The 14,424-nt window shown below is 37.5% G+C and overlaps 3 protein-coding genes across 5 annotated transcripts in view; 1 reads left to right on the top strand and 2 right to left on the bottom strand.

Moving 5' to 3' along the window:
• adad1 (adenosine deaminase domain containing 1 (testis-specific)) overlaps nt 1-910 on the top strand; it is a 62,167-nt gene extending 61,257 nt beyond the window's left edge. For all 3 annotated transcript variants that reach the window (XM_088386129.1, XM_088386215.1, XM_088386296.1), the window contains one exon: nt 207-910. In XM_088386129.1, the coding sequence (XP_088242255.1) occupies nt 207-320 (114 nt within the window). In that variant the 3' untranslated portion in view covers nt 321-910. The remainder of the gene's footprint in view (nt 1-206) is intronic.
• Nucleotides 911-2,301: 1,391 nt separating this feature from the next.
• On the bottom strand, nt 2,302-3,580 carry il2 (interleukin 2). Its single transcript, XM_088382782.1, has 4 exons — nt 3,440-3,580; nt 3,323-3,361; nt 2,937-3,080; nt 2,302-2,859 (listed from the first exon to the last, which is right to left on the bottom strand). Exons 1-4 carry the CDS (start codon nt 3,551-3,553, stop codon nt 2,743-2,745), a joined length of 414 nt encoding a protein of 137 aa, XP_088238908.1. The 5' UTR covers nt 3,554-3,580; the 3' UTR covers nt 2,302-2,742.
• A 2,960-nt stretch (nt 3,581-6,540) lies between these two features.
• On the bottom strand, nt 6,541-11,105 carry il21 (interleukin 21). Its single transcript, XM_088376259.1, has 6 exons — nt 9,871-11,105; nt 9,545-9,586; nt 7,895-8,008; nt 7,782-7,820; nt 7,602-7,682; nt 6,541-6,872 (listed from the first exon to the last, which is right to left on the bottom strand). The coding sequence occupies exons 1-6, from the start codon at nt 10,000-10,002 to the stop codon at nt 6,846-6,848; spliced, it is 435 nt and encodes a 144-aa protein (XP_088232385.1). The 5' UTR covers nt 10,003-11,105; the 3' UTR covers nt 6,541-6,845.
• Between the last annotated feature and the right edge of the window lie 3,319 nt (nt 11,106-14,424).

Genomic DNA, 14,424 nt, shown 5'->3' with positions numbered 1-14,424 from the left:
CACAACCTTTTTTTTTTTTTTTTTGCACAGTACAAAGTAATCCATTCATATTCTATCCTGTGAGCAGAAACCCATCCATGCTGACCTAAAATACGAGATGGCTTTAAAATTAGAACAGCTGTGTTCTTCCCCGCTTGAATATTCAGCTTTCAATTTCCACTGCTTTCAATTTTCACTGAAGTAATTATATGTTTTTGTCCATACAGAGGGCGGCGAAAGCTTATCAGGAGGCCAAGACGATTCTGAGGACCTACCTGAAGCAGCAAGGCTTCGGTTCCTGGCCCGACAAGAACATGGTCAGTGATGACTTCAATATGTAGCTCTCTATACATAAAGGATTAGAGTCAGAATGAAGAAATATTCGTTTCTTGTTGAGCACTTTGATTTGCATAGGTCTTTATGCTCAAATACCTTAAAGTAAGAACCCCAAACACATAATACATTGGTAGCAGTTGTTTGCAGTTTGTCAAATTGCATGCAAGGCTTCTTTAGGTTGTAAAATCAGCACATGCACTTGTTAAATATTTCTGTTGCTGGGGGAAAATAAGTTATTCTTTCCAAGGTGTGTAATAATAATGGCCTGTACTTTTTAAGTTTTTATTATTTAAGTTTTGTATTGCCATATGAGCAAGGCTGGTGTCTCAAGATTTGAGCCATAGAAATGTTTCAACCCCTGTAAAACACCATGGAAGCTGAACTGTTGGAATTGCAGTATTATGTTTCATTTCATTCCAAAGTGTTAGACAATTTGAAAAACATAAATGTCAGTTAAAATGTTTACTACATGTAGTTTTGTAGTTGGGGAAAAAAAACTGCCGTTTCATGCGTGAATACAGCAAATGGAACTTAACACCAGGCCTTTTTTCAGTATGTCTTGAAAAAAATGGATAAAACTTTTTTTCCCTCCTTATTTTTGTTGTTTATGTCAATAATTTCCACCACCTGCATACTTTTCACACTTCAAAATATTGGATTTTTATCCCATATGACCCACTTGTCATGGTCCCATGAGTTCAAGAAAGAGGCCTGATAAAGTTGTCTTACATTTGGTTTCCTTCAGCAGCAAACACGCACGTGCACACACTTAACACACACACACGGGCGCACACACACACACACACACACACACACACACACACACACAACCCCCATCTGACGACCACTTCGGTCTTTGATTTGTTTAGTTTGTGTTGAGGAAGCATGCAGGAAACATACTTTGGTTTCCTGTATGTTTGTTAGTAAGAGACATTGACTTGACTTTTCTCATATCATGGACATGTGAAAGTATGTGAACTGCAACTAACGACGAGTCCGACGTCAGCGGCGTTGTTTACACAAAGAACAAAGAATGCGATGGATTTAATGATTTGGAGTGACAGAGATGGTTTGATAAACGTGTTCTTTATGTTAGTTATTTGAATCACTGTTAATGTTACGTCAGGCCCGTTCTCAACTCATCGTTTGTGTTTGTCACGTTAGCATACCGTATCGTTTAGCCTGTTGTTGCTGGTTCATGTCTGTTGGTGTTGGATTTTGTCAGTTCAATTTCCCCCAAAAGTGCGACTTATACTCCGATGCGACTTATATATGTTTCCCCCCCCCCCCCATTGTGCATTTTATGGCTGGTGCGACTTGTACTCTGGTGCAACTTATAGTCCAAAAAATACGGTACTTGGTACTTGATTTTAAAAAAATATATATATATATTTGTGCAATATACAAGCCTTTAAAAAGTCATTTTGCCCTACCATGCCCCCCCACGAGTGCCCTCTACCAATTTGAGGTTTAACATAAACCTGCTTTTTACTATGTACTCTTCGATCTGCTTCAAGCCGCTGTTTTACAATTGAACTAGCATCACCTACACCGAGACGCTATGAAGATGTATTTTTGTAATATTCACATTGTAAACTGACTTTTCCATCACTGTGCAAATTATCCCATGTTATGTCTTTTCTGAGATCATAAGTCATAGAGACTTGCAGACCTGCCTACGCAACCATGGGAATGTACGGAATCCCGCAATGACTTCACAATGACTTTGATATGACTGCATTTTCCATCTTTGTTTTAATGAGCAGCCTGACAAGTCGATCTACTCTAAATGTTGACAGCGATCACCCTCCTACAGGGGCGACGTGTCAGTCCTTCTCCCACATTGCTTTCATAGCTGCTAATGAGTGTGGAAATTTATCACAATCATCTTTAGTTCTTTTGGATTTCTAATTCTTTAAAAAAAACTCATTCCAATAATTTCAACACAAGTTTTTTGAGACTGTATTTATTAAGTTACAGGTTCATGTACATACAATCAACCAGAGTTTTAAATAACAATAAATATATAAATAGGGCTTTACGTAAGTGTACATCAAGCGTGAACACAATCTCTTTCACACAGAGTCCAGTCTGATACTACCGCCAAAGTTGTTAAATTGACAAGTATACAGTACTTCAACCCTCCCCCAGGTAAAATGCTGCTGTTTTAATCACGGTAGTGACAAAATGACTCGAGTTACACCCATTAAATTGAAATAAATCAGTGGTGAAAACATTCATAGCTCAAAAGTGTAGTCATATGGCTATAAATAAAACAGTGTTAAAAAATAGATATGGAATACATTACATTAAGTTCTGTTGGTCCAAATTTTGGACTGCGTTCAAGAAAATTGGCTGGTTTGTGATCGCTGGAATCGATCTTCCGTGTCACCGTGCTTCCCGTCTAAAGACGTGGCCGTAGTTGACTTACAAGGAGGCCACGTTTTTCAGAAGCTGAAGCACCGACTCCATTTTGTCAAGAAATTTGCTCAACGGCATTTTCGGCCAGCGCTCGCAGGCACACTGGCTAGAATTGGTCAGTGGCTATCGAAAAGGAAAAACAAGCACGTTTGAGCACTGTCGTCCTTTTCACAACTTTGAATACGCGACGCAATACTCACGTGACTCTCCTTCCACTCGTCCATGGTAATGTTCAGAAATTCCACAGCATCGTCAATGTAATCATGAGGGCCCTCGCACTCCTTTCGTATTTTTCCGTCGAGTTCTTTCAAACAGCAGTTCAGTGCAGTTGTCATGCAAAGTCTCTGTGTGCACGAGCGACAGAAAAATGATCATTTTAAATTTGCTTTTAGTGTGAGGCGACAGCACTTGTTGCGCTCACTTCCTGTGTGAGACGACCTCAAGTGCGGTTTACACAAGTCTACAATATATTAACCACTTTGAGACAGGGGGGAACCTAGTGACCTTGTTATCCCTCCCAGCCTTATTTTCACACACATACAGTTTTTTACAGATGACGGCGTCATTTCCAAGAGTCCAACCTTACCTTCACATTTGTGGGCGCGTAGAATGTCGAGTTTGAGGGCTGCGTGGACAGAAAGAAATGCCATTATTTATTGTAGGTCATACTTAGGCTAAAGAACACCCATGAATTAAGACTCACGCATTTGAGATTGCGTATATAGGAAATCTTGGCGTCCCGCAAAGGCAGAGAATTTGCTAGCAGGTTTGCAGAGATTATGCAAATCCAGAAGAAAGTCATCGGAAGGTTCTCCATGGTGGTCTTGAAGGATTGCTGAAGAGAAAAGGCTCTTGGTGTTGTGTTATGGGTTCTCCTGTGCTGAGTTCAATTTATATAGCAGTGGGGCTGGGAAGGGTGGGCTTGATAGGTAGCCCACCGCATACAATGTTGTGTTTTTTCCTATAGTCTTGGGATTTTTTGTTTGATGCACCAACAAGGGGGAAAAAAAACAAACCATGTGACCTCTTGAAACTTTGTGTGAAAGTAGGTTGGTGGTCCTTAGTTTGTGGTCAACAAACATTTCTCTTATCAATCACTGACACCACTTACTGAACAGGGAAGATCAGAGTTAGTGTGATCATCCAGAGGGGGGGGAATCAAAAATTACCTAAAGTGGTAATGCAAAAAAGTGGTCATGATACAATAAAGAAGTATTGAGAACAAAAAGGTAATACAGAAAGAACTAGATGTCACCTTATGAGATTCGATGTAATACAAGAAAAGAAATTGTAATCTTATGAGAATGAAGATAAAACAATACGGAAGAAAAGCCGTAATCTAAGTATAAAGCAGTTAAACAATAAAAAACGCAACTAAATTTGAGATTAAAGTCATAATAATACAAGGCTGTAAAAGAATTGAGTCATAAGTCCCTGGTGTTGAAATATTAGGAGAATAAAGATGTAATTTTACAAGTGATATTAAAAGAATAAATTGATAATACACTGCAAAAGTTGTAATTTTTAAAAAATAAGGTTGCCATAATACAATAGTCAAATATTTGCTGAAATCACACACAAATGAAGTCAGTGCAAGAAATGCATTTGTAATCTTTTGAGAATAGTCATAACACAACAAACGTGGTCATGCAACAGATTCAAAAAAACAAAAATAGGAATCACTTCATTGTCTTTCATCCTCCATTTATTGGAACGCGATTCTCAAGGTGGTGGTGGCTTTGCGTCATTGGCAGAGCGTAGGGATTTCCCCATTTGTAAGTGAAAGTAAGTTGGAACAATCGTCAGCGGTGACATCTCGTAATGACCAGAGAGTGACTACCTGAACTTATTGGACCAAAATGTTTCCAATAATTAAGCGCTAGTTTCATGTTAGGTCACAAAGCGTTGGGTTTCCTCAAACATTTTCATCAAAATGTCCACTCAACCAAAATGTGCTCCACCTACTCTCCAAATATGATAAGAGAACTCATCTAAAACTGCTTGTAAAACCCTTGCAATGCGTGTGAAAACATCTGTGTTCTCAGATGTCAAGTAAACCTCAGTAAAGTCTTAGTGGTAAAATCCCCTGGTAATGTCACCTGGTGATACCTGACCAATGCGACACCTGCCTGCTGGAAAATAGCAGCTGTCATTGTGCAAACTCATTTCCCCCTACATTAATGATATATTTTTGAATGTAAAACTTCTCCACCCCAGTGATCAGAAGAGATCTGTTAATCCACTAAATGTCTCTTCCCACTCAGAAAATTTTAGTTGCAGCAATTTTGGAACCATTCTTACGCTGGACTCAAAACATGTTGATTGCTAACATAAATTTTACAATGCAAACTCATTTAAAGCGATGGAATTTTAGAAAAAGAAAACTTACTGACCCTAACCCTCGGTTCATAAATCTTATATTAGCATTTTGCAGATTCTATTCTATTATGTTCGAGGGCAGCGGGCACGTAATCTTTGCACGGCAGACGGAGTACACCCTGAGGTGGTCGCCAGCTAATCGCAGGGCACGTACAGACGAACAACCATTCACGCTCACAATCGCACTTCCGGGCAATTTGGAGTGGTCAATCGGCATGTAACGGATTTTAGTGACATTGTAAAAGGTTCACATTAAGAATACATGTTCTTTTCATATAATGCAGTAAGGCCTGCCGCGACCAGCAAAAATCCACAAGTACTTAACCCATGGCAGGAAAGGATTCTGTAAATGAACCTTGAAGTCATTGCAACTGTTCATTGTTAGCAAAATGCCAGTAGAGGGCGCCAAAGCAGTACTGTTATTACATACACTATATGTATGGTTGCCTTTCCTGGTCATGTTGCTATTTGCTACAACAGGGGTTTTCAACTGCTTTTGTCCAAAGGACCACCATTATAACCAAGAAGCAACTTGAGGACCTCTGCTTTGGCGGAATATTTTATTTTGCACCAAAGGAGGATAGACCTAGACAGGCTATTTACCGTAATTTTCGGACTATAAACAGCACTGGACTATAAGCTGCGCCAGCTAAAATTCCGGTATATTTTAGTTTTTTTCTTGTATGAGCCGCACTCTCCCCCATAATGGCGGTTTGTGTATAAAAGCTTCCTTTCAGTAATGTCCGTCTTGATCTCATTCTGTCTCTTCTTTGTGTGAATTATACGGCAGTATTTGCCTGGCGGATGGACATGCGATCAACACACCACTTTTCTCCCCAGTGACCGTGTCACATATACCGCCCAGCAAAGCGGTGCCGCACAACAGCGGTCCACAGCCTTTTTACGAGTGTATAAAAGTGATCATGTAATCACAAAAATCACGGAAAAAATCCTATATAAGCCGCACCCGACTATAAGCCGCAGGGTTAAAAATTTGAGAAAAAAGTTGTGTTTTATAATCCAAAATTTACGGTATTTGCATCTATGTATGTATGTCTATTTTAGGAATCTCAGCTAAATTTGCCAAAAATTGGATGGGTAAATGATTCACAAATTTTGCTGGAAATTCAATTATGTCTAAATAATAACTCAATTTTATTTTTAAATATGTTACAATTATTTTCCATTTCCAATTTTGCGGACCACCTGCAATACCACTACAGCCCAGTAGAAGGCCCCAGACCACCCATTGACAATAGTTGTGCTACAAAGTCAATCTCTTAGTTTTTGCTGTTCTGCCATAGTTATTTATGATAAACAACAATAAATAACCAGCCAGGTATTTCCATTGAAAGGCAATAAGGACTTCTGTCAATTGTATTTCCAAACCAATACATCATGAATGAATAATCACATTTGTAAGCATGATTGTCAAAAATCTTAATTTTTATTTCATATAAATAGTTCATTAAATAGTAATAAAAAACAACCGTCTGCCTTTATACATAGTATAAATTACATCAGACACCATTGTAGAATCTCACATTTAAATAATGTAACTTTTGACATGAAGAAAACCAAATGTAAAGTTCACCATAAAGCAGCTATTTAAAATTGTCTTTTTAAAATAATAAATAAATATGTTAAATAAATAGGCCACATCTTGTTTTGGGCATCTTCTCAGCATAGTGTCTTTTTTTTCCCCCCCTGAACTCGAACTTCCTGTCTGCTCAGTTGGCACTCAGTCTGCTGATAGCCTAAAGGGAGACATCGAAACATTTTCATCAATTTCATGTCAAAATTGCAATTAAAAGCACATGATTCATTTAAATTAAAAGTGCCAGTTATTTTGACATCATGGGATAATAAACTGCATGTGAAATGTAGGTATTATATTTGGCCACTTGAGGGTTGCCGTCTTCACATTCTCTCGCGTGGTAGCTGTGAAGATGTGTGTGGCTTTAAAAGGCGGAGCTTGACCTTGTGAGTGACGTGCATCAGAAAATGAGGATGGTTGGTTGTTGTGAGCTGTGAATGTTTGTGTATTTTTTTTTTTATTACAGCACTGACGCCTGTGTCTATCCTTCACAGTATGAGCATGCATTCCAATTATTGAATTAGCGTCCTAATTTTCCATTAGCATCTGTTGGCGACTTTTGACATGACTTGTGCTTTATTTGGTTTTAGGTTGTGAAATAATCACAAAATTTGGCCATTTGGTCTTTCATGAACATTTTTCTGTTGGCTCACCGCCAACGCACCCATTTCCATGTAATTATAACGTGTGGAAAACGGATAGCTGTGAAGCTTCAAAGCAGAGAATTTGTATCAATCTTTTAATTCCCAAATGGAATTATTTGAAAAATCATTTTAGCCCTACCCTCAGACTCTTCGACAGGTATCCTGCAAAATTGACGTAAAACGATAGCACCTGTTCACGCTGAATGGGAAAAAGGTGCTGCTTTTCTTTCAAGTCGATCATTTACCATTTGAATGAGAGACTCGAGTCTGCTGACAAACTCCCGAGGGGTCGCCTTCGGATACGAATCGCACATTTCGCAGGTGGACTAAAAGAAACAATTAGGTAGACTGCTTTAACTTCATCAAATAGGACAGACTTTATTATTAGGAATCATTAAATGTAGATGAGAAAATGACTTCCTTACCACGCTCTTTCCTGATTCACAAAAGTCCAGACCTCTTTCCTGAAAGACAATTGATTTTTATAGTTAAATTACACTGCCCTGCAACGCTAACTTCTTCCTTGACCTCTACTCACAGTGATTGGATGCTTAAGGCTCCGGTAAAGTTTGTTTTGGTTTCTTTCCGTCATGTCCAAGTGCACATGCAAGCTGGCCCGGAAGCATCGCAACGCTGACAGACAGCAACAGTCCTATCAAAAAAAACAACAACAAAAATACAAGAATCTTACTAATAAAAGTGACTGACTCATAATAAATTGAAATAAATCTTGTTCTAGAGATTTTATGGTTTTGCTTCCAAATTTAAGAAATGTATACCAGACAAAAATACAACCTGCCAAAAATAATGTAGTCCTTATATTCAAATTGACCACAGAGAGATCAAGTGTGCCGCAAACCAATTAATTGATCAAAAATAATCAATAATGTGTATGATAAATTATTTACTACAGGCGGCACGGAGGAGCACTGGTTAGCAAGTCTGCTACACAGTTCAGAGTGTGTGGGTTCGATTCCACCTCTGGCCCTCCCTATGTGGAGTTTGCATGTTCTCCCCGTGCCAGCGTGGGTTTTCTCCGAGGACTCCGCTTTCCTCCCACTTCCCAAAAACATGCACGGTAGACTGACTCCAAATTGCCCATAGTGCGGTTGTTCATCTGTGGCCTGAAACTCGGTTCAGGGTATCCCCTGCCTACGGTCCAATGACTGCTGGGATTGGCTCCGGCACTCTATTTACTACAACTTTTCTATTACCCATCTTGTATGTATGTACGGCAGCGACATATAGTGACCAACTGAATTCTTCAATGCTCATCCATTAGATTAGAGGGTACAGCTAATCTGGCTACTCTGTTGGTAAATCTCAACAAGAGCACATTTGCTTACTCATCACATTTTGATACCAAGAGAGAGTGAGGTTCAATCGCGGAAGTGTAAAAAAGAAACCACACAACAGGAAGCGACTTGAGTTGCAGATGTCTGACGAGAACAAACAAGCATTACGAGTCATACTTTAAAATTTTTAAAAATAAAGTCATGTTGTATTAGTAAGTTCTTCTTTAGTTGGAATAGTTTCTTAATAAAATGTATACAAATTAAAACACAATATTGTTTACGCAAAGAAATTATACTCAAATCCACCAAATCAATTAAAATAAAATAGATAAAATATCTAATAAATAAAGCAAGTGTATTTTGTCATAATCTTAGTAGTTACAGTATGTTACGACTACAGTTTTAATAAAAGGTAAAAAAGTAAACTATATGAAAATAAATATATATATATGTCCCAATAATTTGACAGATTGCATTGGCACCCTGTTTCAGTGTTTTACTTTGCTCAAGTAAATATTAAATGATGATAAAATTTAAATTAAATCATTAAAAAAGAAGTTATATTCCCACCTCAATAGCATGTGTGAAATGTAAGATAGAAAAATAGTAATAATCATAATACAATAATACTCTTGCAGCTATATTAATTTCAAGAATCGCATTCTGCTGCATTGACACCGATCATCTTTTGTGCTAAACTACTTTTAGGAAAAAGAACTGAAAAGTGTTAATGCTTTAATTTTTTTGTACTTTTCAATATCTATTTGCATGACACATCGATTGAGGTTCTCCCACACGCTCAGTCAAGGGCGATAAGGGTGAACGCAAAGCTGACTAACCGACCGCAACTATTAAAAGCGGCCACAGCCCAAATGTACGATATTAAGACTTACCTCAATATTCTGCGGCGGTGTGTTCAGAAGGAGATCTTTGCGCTGTAAAACACAAACAATGTGTTATTTCCTCCCTTGGCAAAAGTATTCGCACTCTGTACTTAAGGTAGATCAATTTGCAAAATCCAACAAAGCTAGCTAGTCAAATGTTTGTGCCCCAAAATGCTAAACTAGCTAATGATTAAAACGATGGGGGGGGTTTATAATTTTTTTTGTTTTTAAGTCCACGAGAGAAACAAATTCAACCAACCATAATGCTCATGAATTAAATACCGGTGCATAAATCGCTTCTTAAAAAAAATTGTCCCCCAAAATGGCATGCTTACCTCTAGCGAGTTTTTGACATCACCAAGTTGCTTTAAGGCTTCAAGCAGTTTTCTCCTCTCCAGTGTCATGCCATCGGCACTGGCCAGAGACGCACAGCAAACGGTGAGAAGGCACAGAAGTATAAGTTTCATTTTAATACACGAGTAAGCAGCAGCAGCTGGCAGGTGGCAGGTTGTTTGTACTTTTTTCTGGAAGTGACTATGGTCATGTCGCTGGCCGTTTTTATATGCATCCTAGGGGACGCAGGAAAACCACCCGTCGAGAGTTGGAACACTGCAGAAACTCGTATGACTAATGGCTCTTTCTTTTCCACTGGCTGTCACACCGCCGCGTGGTGTCAAGATGCCGTTCGTTTTCGAGCGCAGCAGGAAGAAGTAGGGAGATACCACTTCCCATTCTTGACGCTGTCATCGCACGTTGTAGTGATGATGCCAACCGCAAAGCTGTATACAGAGAATCCCCGTTTGTGTCGGGGGAAGACATTTCACTGCTACGTACATACCTGCAGTAGTGGAAAATAACCCATCACATGATACACAAAAAAACAACTCATCTAAAAGTGTCTTGTGCAGGTGCTTCACGTTTGTGCTCACTGTTGAATTTTGGTCATAATGCATTTGGAATTTACCGGCAAATGTGGAAAACAAGGAAAACGGTGCCAATCTTAAAATTGTGAAACTGAACATGAGAGAGTGGCAACTGTGTTCAAGAGGGAGGCCGGACTAGTTCTTGAACTTGTCTACGTCGTTGTCATATTCATGCAACTGCTTAAGAAAATGCATCAAATGTAAACAAAAAACAATACTTGCGTATCTGTAGGATAAAACTTACTAGCCGTGTAGGTTAAAACGTCGCTGAAATGTAAACACGGATCCTGAGTATACTTGGCCCGCAGGAAGTGGCATGCTAGACTAATTATAAAATTTTAAAAAGCATAAAGCATACATATATGGTATAATGGTGAATGTAATTATCTTTGTCTTAGGTTGTAACGTGTAGAAAAACAAAAATCATTGCTCATTTTAGAAGAACTAATAATCATCCAGGCCTTATTCTCAATACGCTTATTGTTTCACTAATGTCTGTAATACTTTCATGTCACTCGGCATTTGGAAGCTTGTTTGCGGTTTTCTTAAGAAGTCAACTCAACTTTTTATGTTTTGCTAAAAGAAATTCTATGTGAACGTGGTCTGCACTCTCAAGCACTGAACTTGTTTAGACATGAAAAAATAAAATACATATAGGTTAAAAAAAAATGGTGCCGGACGCCAACCACGATCCATCAAAAACTCCATCAGCCATATTATATCAAATTTGTCTATTATTAATAGAACATGTCTCGTTAATGTTGGAAATTCAAAGGATGAGCCCGCATAAACGTCACTGCACAGAGAGGGAAGGATGAAAGTTGCAAGCGAGAGAGATAGTGAGAAGAGAAAGCGAAACGCCCTCTGATGTGCGCTCTCGCTTTGTCAGCACTAAGAGAAAGAAGCGAGTGGGAGTTCCTCTCAAGGGCTCTGGAGTCCCCTTTCCCTTCGTTTACGCATCATAGAAAACTTACTGACCCAATTGCTGTTTTTAGTGTTTCTCAAACTTGTGTCCCCCGAACTTGCAATATTTTTATTTAATAGAAAAGGGGTATTCTAGAGAATAAAGCCATATTTATTTTAAGAAAAATGAAGTCATGAAAAGTTATTTTTACGAGTATATTGTGTAAAATTGTAATTGTTACAAGAACAAATAAATACTATGTCAGGATTAAACGTCCTCATGTCATTTTCCTGATGAAAAAAAGTTTAAATGTTACTAGAGTATTTGTTCATAAGTTGTTATTGACAGAATGCATATTTTTCCAGGGTAAAAAGTTGTAACATGATAATAAATTCATTTTTGTTAAAATACAAGTTGTAGTGTTATCAGATTAAAGTTTTATTTGAGGCAAAAAAGGTGTTACTGAAAAAGATGAATTTTCTCGGGATAAGAAGTCATCGTAATAAATAGCTGCATTTGTGAAACTCACTTAATATGATGTTCTTCGTCGTTAATCGATTAGTTTAATCTCATATTACCACAACTTCATCTTGATAAAAAAAGTTTACTCGTCAAATTACAAATTTTACGACAACAAAATTCATCTTGTAACAATTCCAACTTTTTTTTTTCTTTTTTTTTTAAGAAAACTGCAAGCGCTTGTCTTTGGTGATGCACATGTCAAGGCTGGCATTATGCATTCCAACAATTTGGAGTCAAAATGTTCTGACCTTTAAATGTCATTACAAGTTTTCGAGTGGAAAGTGATGGCTTAGTGGCTCATGTGTGAAACGTGTGAACATGACACACATCAAATGGTTGATAGAGGTATTTGTGATTTTTTTTTTTTCTGCAGATATGGTTGTAACTTGTATTTTAAAATGTGCATCATTCAAACCTTAAGGAACTCAGTGTTTTAGCGGTCTATCACATCGGTAGCGCAAATTCCCCGTCAAATGTTACACACATCAGTTGTTCGGGAGGCTGGAATGCTAAAGGTTCCTGGGGATTTGAATAATGCCCGCGTTTTAAGATACGTGCAACTATATTTGCAGGCTCAGCGAGCACGTAAATCAGATAGGCGCACTCAAAAAAAAACAAAAACATAATGGGTTCAGTAGTTCCAAACAAAACGGGTAAAGACAGCTTCGTTTGAGTTTTTGGTAGTCACATCCCACAGAAAGCCTCCACAGCATCAGAGAGGAAACCATGAAAATCCCCATTCTAATTGATTTGATTTTCTTTTTTTTTTTAAGTCTTGTCTTTCAAAAGTTGCCTTTTTGGTCATCCATTGAATCACCCAGGTGTGGTCCCATTCACGTGATGCCATCACTCCGACCGTGACATAATAAGGTCGCATGGCAAGCCGTTTTCGGTGAAAGGCGAGGGTGCGCTACCTTATTGTAAATGCACAGGAAGCAACTGAAGGAGGGCAGGGGTGGGGGATGTCCGCCTATGTTTAGGAATAACAAATGCACATTGTTTACGTATATTGGTGATACATTTCAAAACTGATGTTTTATGTCATAGTTCTCATAGGAATTAGTCAGAGCATAATTTTCTTTATGAAATTGGAAAGAAATGTTTGTTTTAAAATAATTTTCTTGTCATTTAGTAACTTTGGTGAGGGAGTAGAATAGAAGTTTTTTTTCATATCATATTTATTCAGGGCAAAAAATGTTTTTGAAATTTTTCTTTTCCACAAATTTGATCTCTCATTGTAAAGTTAATACATTCATTTTTAAACTTGCGTCAACATTTTAATTTAACATACAATACAAAGCAACATTTATTTATTTGTTTTTCATTTTTTACTATTCTATTTGAAATATATTAAGTTCATCATATGTTTTCTCTCTCCTCTCTATTGGTTGTATTTGGCTTTTTTGCTTCAATTGTCAGGAGATATAACATTTGACTCATTAATTTTATAATTTTAAACTTGCTTTAACAAAAAAAATTCAACAATTTGTTTATGTATTTTCTGAACTAATTATTTTTAATAATTTGTCCCATTGCAATTTTTGTCACACATTTACATTTGCGTAATTATTCTGCCAGTGTAAAATTAGTTCACCAATGCAAAAGATGGATTTAATGAGAATTGTCCAACAATCAAAACTTTCATTAATTTTAATATTTCAGAAATATATTAACTAGCATATTAATCTTGCCCATCAACCTTAAATCTTTTAATCCATACAACAAAAATAAATCACTAACATTAACATAAGACACATAGATGGGCAAAAGTACTAAAACTCAACAATACACCTTTGGGTATAAGTAATCTATACTATTTTAAAAAAAAAAAAAAAAAAAAAAAGTTGAGTAACATACCTGACTGTAGTGACTGGCTTGTTTAAGGCACAAGATAGGTTTACTCATTTGACGGAAGCTTAGTGTGAAAAGACGTTGGCCACTATTACAACTAATATCGATGATTATCGTTATTAGCGGCAAGGAAAGGTTTGTTTTGAAAAGTGTGCTGTAATGGCAGCACAGTGGGAGGATTTCCAGCAAGGGCGACTAAACCACAGCAGAAGGGGAAGAACAGCAAACTGTCAAAAAGCTTCGCTTGATAAATAAGGCGTAATCGAAATGTCTCCTGCACATATTAAAAATTATAAAAGATTTTTTTTCCAAAATTTGACATTTTAGACACTGATTTCACAAAATTTTACTAATTTGGTCTTGTAGTGTTAGTTACCATGGTTCCTCATTGAGCCGTAAACAATCATTTTCTGTTGAGGGAACTCAAGAGTAATTATTGCTGCACTTGCATCATAAAAGTTATTTTTTCTCATCCGCCTTCACAATGTACGGAATCCTTGATAGAAAAAAAAAACATATGGCTCTGAAAAACGAAGTTAAACGTTTCCTGTTTAATACGAGGTTTGGGCCTAAAGTTGACTTGGTCAGTCTTTTTTTTTTTCTCCCTATGGGATGACATTGACTTGAAAGGACAGCAACCTTCACCAAATGACTCATCTTTCAGCCAATTCTGGAGACTAGACAGTCAT

The sequence above is a fragment of the Syngnathus floridae genome, chromosome 1 (assembly GCF_059516105.1).
Source record: "Syngnathus floridae isolate MCC-2025c chromosome 1, RoL_Sflo_1.0, whole genome shotgun sequence".
Classification (NCBI taxonomy): Eukaryota; Metazoa; Chordata; class Actinopteri; order Syngnathiformes; family Syngnathidae; genus Syngnathus; species Syngnathus floridae.
The sequence above is the reverse complement of the archived record's forward strand: the minus strand, read 5'-3'. Positions and strand labels throughout refer to the sequence as shown.

Bases quoted from the DNA above. Each gene is read 5' to 3' on its own strand.
- il21 (XM_088376259.1), bottom strand. From the start codon at position 10,002: ATGAAACTTATACTTCTGTGCCTTCTCACCGTTTGCTGTGCGTCTCTG. The intron at 8,009-9,544 runs GTAAGTCTTAAT...TTTTTTTGATAG, and splicing joins CACCGCCGCAGAATATTGAG to GACTGTTGCTGTCTGTCAGC. The intron at 7,683-7,781 runs GTAAGGAAGTCA...TGTTTCTTTTAG, and splicing joins GTGAATCAGGAAAGAGCGTG to TCCACCTGCGAAATGTGCGA.
- il2 (XM_088382782.1), bottom strand. From the start codon at position 3,553: ATGGAGAACCTTCCGATGACTTTCTTCTGGATTTGCATAATCTCTGCA. The intron at 3,362-3,439 runs GTGAGTCTTAAT...CTGTCCACGCAG, and splicing joins ATATACGCAATCTCAAATGC to CCCTCAAACTCGACATTCTA. The intron at 2,860-2,936 runs GTGAGTATTGCG...CCTTTTCGATAG, and splicing joins ACGAGTGGAAGGAGAGTCAC to CCACTGACCAATTCTAGCCA.